The sequence below is a fragment of the Diprion similis genome, chromosome 8 (genome assembly GCF_021155765.1).
Source record: "Diprion similis isolate iyDipSimi1 chromosome 8, iyDipSimi1.1, whole genome shotgun sequence".
NCBI classification, from domain to species: Eukaryota; Metazoa; Arthropoda; class Insecta; order Hymenoptera; family Diprionidae; genus Diprion; species Diprion similis.
The window spans coordinates 12,721,943-12,734,017 of NC_060112.1; the positions used below are offsets into that span (position 1 = coordinate 12,721,943).

General features: G+C 35.1%; 1 protein-coding gene across 1 annotated transcript; it reads left to right on the forward strand.

The window, feature by feature from the left end:
- The first annotated feature begins 6,921 nt into the window (after positions 1-6,921).
- Positions 6,922-11,330, forward strand: LOC124409942 (GRIP and coiled-coil domain-containing protein 2-like). The gene is made up of 11 exons (XM_046887922.1): positions 6,922-7,071; positions 7,235-7,315; positions 7,484-7,636; positions 7,788-8,204; positions 8,393-8,767; positions 8,836-9,071; positions 9,363-9,576; positions 9,727-9,927; positions 10,061-10,399; positions 10,689-10,797; positions 11,191-11,330. The coding sequence occupies exons 1-11, from the start codon at positions 7,036-7,038 to the stop codon at positions 11,244-11,246; spliced, it is 2,217 nt and encodes a 738-aa protein (XP_046743878.1). The 5' UTR covers positions 6,922-7,035; the 3' UTR covers positions 11,247-11,330.
- Positions 11,331-12,075: the final 745 nt, after the last annotated feature.

Here is a 12,075-nt window from a genome sequence, read left to right on the forward strand (position 1 = left end):
TAAAATCAAAAAATTCCCATGAGCTTCCGTTCGTGGTTTTCAAATCTACGACTGCCGCTACGTCATGCAAAATCTGGTTGTTTCGTGCGCAACTGCCGTGCGCAGCGGTGTATGACCGATCGATACCGGTCAGTCATACCTACCGGGCAGTCGGATAAAAGGCGAGTAAGCGTCGCGCAGCGCTCATTCGGCTTCAGCCAGTGCTGATTGGCAGTCGCGTCTGACGAGTAGAGTTTGCTCAGATTCAAATAGCTCGAAGAGAGCTGCGCACTTCAGTCTTGTAGAATCCAAATCGCTGTGTTATAAGTAGTGCATATTTCTAGTAATTTACATTCGGTGATTACCATGCAACATTCAGAAAAGTGCCTCAGAGAATCAGAGTATTATTAAAATCACAACAGCCTGCAAATGTTGAAGGTGAGTTACATTCGTCGTATTCAACCATCGTACGTGTAACTTGAAGTTGCTGCTGTCCGCAGGGTGTTGTGTTTTGTTTTTTGCCCACGGATTTTTGGTAACTAAACTCAATATGAAATTAGCAATTTGAAGTTAGGTACGCATTACGAATTAATCCTGTAGATTCTAACGGTCACCGGCCTGCGTCGATACCGAATTTACAAAACTGTCAGCGAGTCAAACAGTCAGCAGAGATTGGTTTTTCAACAGTAATCTCGATCATTCTTGAGAATAACGTAACATGCGTATTATTTTTTTATTGTAATGAGGAGATACGTCGGTTGTACGGTGAATTGGGTTGATAAAACTGACCTTGCGGGGAATGACCTTCGTTTCAATTATTGTTTCTGATTTCGGATCACACGTAGCGCTCTCACAGGTCTATAAAATGCGATTCTCGCGTATAGGTCACTTTAGCACCGATTCTTGCGTATTGAAAACACGCTAGGTGAAAAAATGTCTGTGAGCTTAAGGATGCATTGTTTACATAATAGTGGCGCTTGTGTTGCGGCTGGTGCAGCTTACCCTTCAAAAACATACTGAGATTTGTGTTTATCACTGTGAGCGTTTCCTTGAATTACGAATCAACAAATTCATCTTCCTTCGCGTTTCTTTCTGAGAATCGATATTATAATACGTCGTTTCGTATTCTATTATAATATCTTCTTTCAGAAGTTCATATATTACGACGTTACTTATTTTCGAATTTCGAATAACTCGTACGTTCTTATTCTTATTATACGTCTGACGACGAAGAAGTATATTACGGTAAAAACCGAGGAACGTAAACGATTAACTGTTTTTTAATCGTGGTATTATTTTTTTTGAAAATAGTAATTAAATTATGCTTGATTAGTAGATCGATTTTAACGTTATATCATGGTATCTTATCTGTTTACAGAAACGAACTGCAATAACATTGATTGGTGTTAGTGATTACCTGGATCGAGTTATCCTATCAATAAATCCTGGAAACATCCTACATTGACTGAGGAGATCAACTTATTTCCGAGAAACGGAAGGTATATATGGTGCAATCGATCATATTTTTAAAGATTAAGCATATTACAACACATTTGAAATATGCGTGTTAAATACTGTACGTACATAGATTTTGGAAATGAAGTATTATTATATTAATTATTATATTATATAAATATTTGGAAATATTAACAAAATTTGGTGTTATTTTATCTGATTACAGAAATAGACTGCAGCACGACTAATCGAGGTTTGCGATTATTTGAATTGAGCCCAGCAATAAACATCGAAGAATAAAATGCGAAATCTAACCAGGCCTCAATGCTGTTGGAAAATAAAAAACAGGTACACGATCAAGATCATTTTCGATTACACTATCTGCTAAATTCACTCTAAGAAAGTTGACCTTTAGTTGAAATTCAATATTATTTAGTCCTTAATTACGTTCAAGAAAACTGTAGTAAATTTTCAATGCTTACTATTACTGATTCTGTGGTTCATGTATCGGAGCATAAAAAATTAATGAATTTTATAGAAAAAAAATTATTTGAAATAGACAGTTTCTAATGAAACGAAATCTGATCCAAGTATATTGCATGATTATTATTCTGTTATATTCTTATTGCAGTGTAAAAAGTGCGTCACTTCACGATTCACCCTGGGATCTACCAGAACTACTACATCTGAAGTGTGGAGCAGCCCGGAGGAGGTGAAAATTGGTGAGTTTGCATGTGTTTAGGTTACGGATATTTCCCTGGTATTCCCCTGTCATGTGGCGTGGCGGTAACAATAATATTACATCAATCTTCGATTTCTCAGCTGCATGGATAGGCTCATTCGCAATCGCAACGGTGCTTAACTTTCAGTTGAATCATTTTTTTTTTTGCACTTTCATTTACCGTAGCTTACTTAGAGTTAGAAATCTTACACGTTGCTAAATGTGGAATGAGCATCGCGACAGGTAACCATCACTCATTCGCAAATCGCAAGATTGAATCGTGTTTCGCTACTGATGTAATAATCTAGATTTGAATTTAACAATTATGTCGTTTAAGTGATGGTTTCACCTGAGGTCTGAATACATTCAATTATTCACATTATTGTTGAATTGATGAAACTACAAGGTCCAGCATAAAGTTACGTAATGAAATTGGATTTTAAATTATGAATCATATTCAATTTTTTAACAAGCAACAAGTATCAGTCAACTATAAGCTTAGCTCGTTTAGAAAAATGCTGATTAGCATACAGGATGTTTTTAATCCATTTTACAAAAGGTTGGTGTACCGATAGTCTGCCAGTATTTTCTAACATAACGCATACAATGTTAAGGTTGGCGTGATACAACTGCAGTACTGTATTCTGAGTAGGCAGACTATGGTACAAAAACATTTTTCTCCCTACAGGTAATCAACGAAAAAGTAAGCGACAGTGACCACGGCGCGAATGAGGAAGAATGATGTGTGTTGGAAAAAATGGAGAATCGTTTAGATCGAATATAGGTAACCGGGGAGGTAGGTGGTCGTTTTGGGATACGTCGCAGGGTTTGATGTGGATGTGCGTGTGAATTTTTTTTTCAACATTTCCGTTGGGTGGTTCCGTTGGGAATCAGGCGAGGGTAGGAAGGTCGCGATGTATCGTGATGTCACTATCTTTTGTAATCGACAGCGTCAAACTATCACAGACATTTAATCCCAAAACAATTGAAAGACTCTGTATCCAAGTCTAGCCTATTTATCAGTATTTGAATATTAAGAAGGTTGAATTTTTCAATAATTGTACTCTGCAATTATTTACTAGCTGTTATTCAATTCAATTATTCAGTCATTATCCATCATTATTTTATTCAATTAATCTCTGTGATCGTTTGAATGGGCAAAACTCATCTCTGGACTATCTATCGCGTTCCGTGGTACGCTAGATAGGGAGAGATGCTGAGCTCGAAGACTTCGCGTTGAAGAGGACCGCCGACCGTCACGCCACACAATAATGCATGCTCTCCAACCTCCCTCCCGAACTTGATTCGTATCTGAGAACAACAACCCGCATCGCAGTGTATCTGATTTGAAAAAACGTAGATGTGGATTGGGTTTCTACAGAGTTTTTACGACAAGTTCTAAATATAAGAAACTTTTTGACAATTCATTCGATTGCGCCTTTTTGTGCGCCGAGTAATCACTGAAACTGCACGCGCTTTTAACGCGACAATTGATGATGCGAATCGATTGCTCGTGCCTTTTGCGCATCGATTTCGCTAATAGTACGTGGGAAAGTGAAGCACTCTTGATATGCTTAGCTTTCAGCTGTTGAGTCAATTTTGTTATCAATAAACAAGTTTTCAAGTTTGACCGCGCCTTTTGCGCGTCCACTTGATACCTTGTGATTATGAGAGAAAGCACGGCATAAGCCGCGCAGAGATAAAAATCGCAGAGTGTATAATGATAGTGAAGAACCTTGGCCTAGGCATTTTTGAAAAATATCTGAGGTGTACAAAATTATTTGTTTTTTAACAATGGTATTACTTTTTCTTCCAGGGCAATAAAGCAATTCTTTTTTACAAGTACACTGATAGCTATAAATTCCAGTCGAACAAAATATTTATTTCAATAAATGTCGGTAAGAAATAGATAACTAATAAATAAAATATGCAATTTGTTGTCATTATTAAAAATAATCCAAGTCAATATTGTCGCCGCGAATATCATGTTGGATTCGACATAGATTTTATCACTGTACTTGTAGCAACTTTCTGTGTTTCAGCTAATCAAACCTCTCCACTGTTTCAGCTAATTAAACCTTTTATCTATTTCAGCTAATCAAACCTTTTGTCTGTTTCAGCTAATCAAACCTTTTGTCTGTTTCAGCTAATCAAACCTTTTGTCTGTTACAGCTAATCAAACCTTTTGTCTGTTTCAGCCAATCAAACCTTTCAACTGTTACAGCTAATCAAACCTTTTGTCTGTTTCAGCTAATCAAATCTTTTGTCTGTTTCAGCTAATCAAACCTTTTTTCTGTTTCAGCTAATCAAACATTTCCTCTGTTTCAGCTAAATAAACCTTTTGTTTGTTACAGCTAATCAAACCTTTTGTCTGTTACAGCTAATCAAACCTTTTGTCTGTTACAGCTAATCAAACATTTCCTCTATTTCAGCTAAATAAACCTTTTGTTTGTTACAGCTAATCAAACCTTTTGTCTGTTACAGCTAATCAAACCTTTTGTCTGTTACAGCTTATCAAACCTTTTGTCTGTTTCAGCTAATCAAATCTTTTGTCTGTTTCAGCTAATCAAACCTTTTTTCTGTTTCAGCTAATCAAACCTTTTGTCTGTTTCAGCTAATCAAACCTTTTGTCTGTTTCAGCTAATCAAATCTTTTGTCTGTTACAGCTAATCAAACCTTATGTCTGTTACAGCTAATCAAACCTTTTAACTGTTACAGTTAATCAAACCTTTTGTCTGTTTCAGCTAATCACCTTTTTTCTGTTTCAGCTAATCAAACATTTCCTCTGTTTCAGCTAAATAAACCTTTTGTTTGTTACAGCTAATCAAACCTTTCGTCTGTTACAGCTAATCAAACCTTTTGTCTGTTTCAGCTAATCACCTTTTTTCTGTTTCAGCTAATCAAACATTTCCTCTGTTTCAGCTGAATAAACCTTTTGTTTGTTACAGCTAATCAAACCTTTTGTCTGTTTCAGCTAATCAAATCTTTTGTCTGTTACAGCTAATCAAACCTTATGTCTGTTACAGCTAATCAAACCTTTTTTCTGTTTCAGCTAATCAAACCTTTTGTCTGTTTCAGCTAATCAAACCTTTTGTCTGTTTCAGCTAATCAAACCTTTTTTCTGTTTCAGCTAATCAAACCTTTTAACTGTTACAGCTAATCAAACCTTTTATCTGTTTCAGCTAATCAAACCTTTCCTCTGTTTCAGCTAATTAAACCTTTTGTCTGTTTTAGTTAATTAAACCACCCCTCAGTTTCAAGCTAATTAAACCTTCTGTCTGTTTCAGCAAATCAAACTTTTGCCTATCTCAGCTAATCCAACCTTTTGTCTGTTTCAGTTCTGTTTCAGAGAAAAAAGAATTAATCTGAAAGTGTCTAGTTGAGTTAGTTATATTTTTTCGTTTTCACGGTGTAAAATTTGTCAAATATCATTCTATCTGCAAATTCTGAGCTCACAGTCAAAGTGAACACAAAGTGCATCGAGACTTATTACGATTTCCTTCAGAAGGTTTCGTTATGTTCTCGTTTTACTTTAAAATAAGAGTATCGTTCCAAGTTGTTGATCATCGTTTTCATTGATACTCCTTCATGAAGTTTGTTTTGAATTGAACTGTAGAATTCTGAAGATCTTACGTTTTGTGGTGATTGGGAATCTTCTTTCTCCTTTTCTCCTCTCATTATTTGGATTGCATGTAAAAACAAATTGATCAATGTCGTTGAGATCAATTTTACATTTCGATCTTCTTCGTGGAATAGGCCTATTGGGGATACCACGTTTAAAAAAAACGCACTGAATGCTCTACCCCTAGTGGTGGTGTGGAAACGAGCTGTCACTATATTTATATAAAATTTTAACAAATGTATTATTATAGTAATGGTTATCTTCATCTTGTTATGGATATATAAAAAAGATATATCGAAAGGGATTTTAATTAAATTATATTATTGCAATTTATTGTTACCATTGTTATATGAATCTTAACTCTTTTAAGCAACTGGACTCTTTTAGAATAATCATCTTTTATATTATGTAAACTAAATGCTGTTTTATTTCAAATATAAATCACTCAATGCTGGAACATGAATTAATCAAAACTACCTTGAACGTGTACATATTTATTATTTATATTAATATATTTTAATTGAATTATATTGTTACAATTGTTATATAGATCATAAACTCTTGAGCAACTGGACTTTCTTAGAATAATCATCTTTTATATTATGTCTACTAAATACTGTTTTATTTCAAATATAAATCACTCAACGGTTGACCATGAATCCAATTAAAACTAACTTAATTATGTATACATATTTACTATTGCAACTGATGGAGGTCAGAGCATTTTGTAAATCTGCAGGGATGCGCTCAAACAGGAATCTGAAGACGGCCAATCAAACGCGGTATGATTTCCTTTATGTCTGGATTTCAGTTCTTGACCAATAGGAATGTCAATAATATTTGTGATTCTACTACATACATACTAACCACGGAGTAGAATAACTCCGTGATACTAACTGATACTAACCACCAGGTAGCGCGTCCCTGTTTTATCGGCATTCCTATTTGTCAAGAACACGGTATCATGAAAGTTCAGCCTATGTATCGATTCTCCTGAGAATTTGACTTCGATATTAAGTATCGATAGATTTACATTTATTTTTGCAAAGACATCAGCTGATAGTACGCCGTGGCTTTTAAACAGCATATACGAGCTGTTGAATTTTGTTACATATCTATGACGAAACGTCACACTCAAATGCAAGTCAGATTAAAGTTGGTCTAGACCATTCAAGAATGAGTATAAGTCACCTAATAGTCGGACTCTGATCTGGAGGTATCGTTTTTGGCACTAGATCTAGTTAAAGCAGATTTGAGGATGGAAAATGAATCCCCTAAGGTTGACAATAGCGAGGTAATCATCCTTTTGTGCAATTGACTATGTACACTTAAATTATTAAATACGCCAAACGTGGCACTAGCTGCAATCTCAGATTAACAGTTGTAGTAGTGCGACATTGTGTATTCTTAGGCCTGTTAATGCCAATGGTAAAGAAAACTTTCTGAACTGATTCTAGGCGTCAAAGTCGACGTCAGTTGCTAGCGAGACTTCTGCGAAGCCTGAGGAAAAAGAGTCCCTCGAAGAACGATATAACAAGGTATAATATCTGGCGTGATACTGCAGTCTTATGCTTTCATAATATGTGCTTTCATCTTCCCACAAACAGCTTGTATACCCCTGAAAATTTTATATTCCCCATGCATTATGAAAAAAGTTTTTCTCAGTCATCATAAGGTCTTATAAGCTTCATACTTGCATATTTCAGTTTCGAGTTTATGCCGTTAAATTAAGACACAAGGTCTCCGATCTCACTGAACTGCTTCAAAAATCCGAAGCTGAGAAGAATAAAATTATCTCCGACAAAGAAGAGCTTCAAAATCGAATTATTCAAATTTCAGATAATGCCAAGAAATTACAGGTAATTATACTCAAAACAACTGTGTCACAATTTTTCTAGCCTTATTCAACGAAAGAGAAGGTAATCACTGCTGATAAATTAGTTCAAGCCTAACATCGTGGCCTAAAACTCATGATATAATGTCACTATTGTTCTGTACCCTATTCATCAGACAATTCAATCTGAGTACGACAAGGTACAGGACAACTTGGAACAGGCAAAAGATGAGAACAAGAAGCTGTCGAAGAATCTGGAGACTTTGTGTATGGACAACTCGTCCTTGAAAGAGGCTTTGTATGAAAAAAAAAATACTATCACTCGTCTGACTGCTGAAGTTGATCGTTTCACCAAGGAGCAGTCTAGACTCGAAACTCTTGTCAAACAATGTCAAGATACAATAAAAGCGTTGAAGGATGAGAGAAAAGCGGAAATAATGATCAGAGAACAGAAAGATAAAGAATATGAAGAAATGAAAACTAGTCTCAACTTGGAGAAAGAAGCTCACAAAACAACTAAGGCTAAACTTGAAGCGACAAAACAAGAATGTAATACCAAAAGTGTTCTTTCTTTAGAAGTGCAGAATTATGAGGTGAGGAAAGCAATTCGAAACTGAATTTACTAATAACACTTATTATATTTGCAAATAGGAAAAATTTTTCTGTTTTTACGTATCAATATCGCCACAAAAGTAAAAAGAATTGTTCAAAAATTATTAGGGTAAAGCTTTTCCAATTCAAATTCGAGAGTCGCGCTATATTTTTCCGTTCATGGTTGCAGAAAAGTGTCGAAGATTTAAAAGCAAAGCTTGAAAACGAATCTTCTAAGCGAAACAGCATGCAAAAAACAGTGGACAAGCATTTAGAAACAATTTCAAACTTGGAAATGCAAATATCAGAGCTGAAAGACACTTGCCTCGCGAAAGCTAATCAGATTACTGTCTTGGGTGAAAAAAACGAAGCTATTAAGCAAGAAATGTGTGAAATCAAACGTAAAGCAGACGATGAAAAAAAAATAATGGATAAATTGAATAACGAACTGAGAACATTGTCTCAAGAAAAAGACGAACTATCTACGAAAATAAATAAGCTTATGTCTGAACTAGACATCGCTATAAATGACAGACAGAATCAAAAGAGACAATGCGATGGGCAGGTAGTGTAGAAATATTTATTCACACGACTTTTAAACAAATCGACATGATCCATTTTGCATATTTGTAGATCAAAACCTTGGAATCCGAAATAACAAGGCTGAATGCTGTAATTGCCAGGGGGAACCAGGAGTTAGAGGCATTGCATGAAGAGTTCACAGGGTATAAGTTACGAGCACAAAGCGTACTCAGGACAAAGCAAAGTCAGGGTAAGGATGGTGGCAGAAGTACAGTCGAAGTTGAAGAGGAACTTGAACATGCTCGGACCCACGCTGCCCTTCTTCGTGATAAACTAGATTATTATACGTTAGTACTTACTCAACTTACTCATTTTATTCATAAATATTATTATAGGTATAAATCATTCAGTATTGAAGAATTGCATACAAAGTGAACACAAGTTGAGACATTGTAAACTAATTTATTCCTAGTCACAGACTGGAACTTTAGCTGATGTTAGTTTCTCCAAACAAAAATATGATATTCGTGTATTACGTTTTTTATCAATTTAACATATTGTATTTACATATAAATGTTAGTTTTCTAGGGAACTATGCATTGCAGGTAAGAAGATATGTAAGGGTTACTTTTTTATAGATTACAGATCGAGAATCTCAGAAGAGAAATTGCTGTCGTGGAAGAGGAACGAAATCATGCAATACAGAACGAAAAAGAATGCAATCAAAAAATATCGATGCTACATCAAGAACTTTCCTCTGTGACAGAACAGTTGCGTTCAAGTGCTAATAAAATTCAGCAAATGGAACGCCAACACAAAGAAGAAATAGACTCAATGCAAACTAAGCATAAAGTAATGTTATATTGCAATGCTACAGACATATACAAATTTTGTTGAAGTCCGTACAAAATTTCGAAGCCTATCAACTTGAGTTATCATTGAAATGCACCATGGTTGCTGGATTTATGAACCTGCCCAAACTCACTGTAATTTTGTTTTCAGCATGAGATATTTGCGTTGGAAGAGAAGCACCATGAAGAGTTTCAGAATATGCAAATGGAAAAACAGAAAATGATGCTCGAGGGATCAAACGACACTACAATTAATCAAAATTATTCAGATAAATATGTAGAACATTATTCGGAGCTCGAGCATGATTCTAGATCCTCAGGAATACCACTTCTGGAAAGAGAGGAAGGAGAGGTACTTACGTTAGATTTACTTATTCGATACTGATATAGGTACTTCTGAAAAATCAATTGGCAAACGCTCTTTACTCATTATGAATATTACACGACTGTAAACGGCATTTCTTGACTACTTTTTCTTCATTCAGGGATCTGAAAGTGTAGATTCGTCCTCCTCAGTAGTAGTCAACACAGAAAAGCATCGTAAGCAGCCTCTGATGTCACTAGATGAGTTACTCAATTCCCCAGATGATTATCACACAACTGTAATGCCACCGTTGTCTCTAACCGTGGACCGCCAGACTTATGAAGTGTGTGAACGACGTGTTAAGCATTTAACGGTACTGCTGGCTGATGCAGAGAGAGATATTGCTAAATTGACACAGCTTAACCAACTTCTCAAAGAAGATATTCGCACACAACAGCGTAGCATAGAGAGAGAAAAACATGGAAACAATTTTGAATACCTAAAAAATATTGTTTTTAAGGTAATAACCAACTGAATTTAGCTTTTTTCAAACTTATTCACTTAAATTTGCATACAAAATCACCAGTCACGATATACTATTTGTTTGTACAAAGATGGTGCAATGGTGGAATATTTCTTTTGAATTACAATAATCTTTATCATACGACAACCACTTCCAATTTTACAGTTTATAGCTATGAGTGCCTGTTTCATTCATATGTCCGTGCTCTCATCCAAAAGATTACAAAATTTTTGCTATTTGGTTCCCTTGAAACATGTCTTCTTAACATATTTTCAATATATTTCAGTTTATCACATTGAAGAATGGCGATGAGCGCAGTCATCTTATACCTGTACTTAATACTATACTTAAACTAAGCCCTGAGGAAACTCAGAAACTCAATGCTGTTGCAGGAGGTTAGTAATCTTCTCATGTTTTCGTAGTATTGGACGAGTTTCATAAAATTTTTATCTAAAACTGTATTAGATAGTTACTACTTTCTGCTGGTTTGAAGTTAAATTGCTGTGACCAAAAAGTTTGATTGAGAATTTATAAGGTTGAACTTTCTCCTCGAAATGCAGCCTTGACCATAAACTAAAGCGTATTCCCTTGTAAATTGACTAAAATTTGCAAGAGCCATCAGCCAACTACTTCTTTATGCATATTCACGACGGATTTTAACTTATTCAATTTCTAAAAATCGATGGTAAAAGTGAACCATAGTTTGGTAACCTGGAAATAACACGAAATAACTTGTTGCACATCAAGTGCACACACTGAATAGTAATTCATGACATTGGTTGTTGCAGTATCTGGACGAAACTGGATTCCAGGGATTCCAATACCAGGATGGAATCACTACTAGGTTAATTAAACTTCCTATTACCAGTATTGAAATGTGTAATAATTATGTAATTTGTATATAAAAAAATTTATAACTTAACTAGATTACACAACTATATTTATTATTCCACAATTTAGTTATTATCTACTTAAACATCTATATCTAAAGTGAGAAAAATGTGGTAAAGTGCTGAAACATTTTTGTAATTCTCATACGTATGTGAACTTTTCATTGATTTAATTTACAAAAAAATGCAGGAAAATGAACATTTTCACTCACACCCTTCTCTCAGTTATTGAGATACACATTCATTGTATCACATGTATGAACAAGGAGAAAAAACTTTTATCCACCTTCTGCACACATTGGGTTATCAGATTTTTTGGTACTTTTAAAAAAATGTTTTATTCCTCTAAGCACAAAAGAAACCTGTATGCTATATTTTTTATGCAGTGAATCCAAGTCGTGGATGCGGGGTTTTAAATAAATTAATAAGTCGATAGGGTTGTTTTTTTTCCAAACTCCAAATGCTGTTTCATACCTACATAGCTTTATTTCGATGCATTTATAATATCATGTTTTCAGCCGATTTCTGAAGTGATTTCTTAAGTAGGGTAGAGGCGGGCAAAATGATCCCTAGTGAGCAAAACTGGTTCCCCTGTAAAACCAAATAGGATTTCAAAAAATTTCAACAACACTTGAAATATATTTTTAGGCCAAAGACAAAAAATTGTGCTGTCGAAATCTATATCGAATGTATCATTGACTGAAAACTGTTTCCAGACGACGAATGCTTGAACGATATCCTGAATATTGCAAGATTCGAATAGGATTTCCATATACCGCCACG

Excerpts from the sequence above, each read along its gene's own strand:
- LOC124409942 (XM_046887922.1), top strand. The coding sequence starts at position 7,036 with ATGGAAAATGAATCCCCTAAGGTTGACAATAGCGAG. Across the intron at positions 8,768-8,835 it reads AGAGACAATGCGATGGGCAG|ATCAAAACCTTGGAATCCGA; the intron begins GTAGTGTAGAAA and ends GCATATTTGTAG. Across the intron at positions 9,577-9,726 it reads CAATGCAAACTAAGCATAAA|CATGAGATATTTGCGTTGGA; the intron begins GTAATGTTATAT and ends TTTTGTTTTCAG.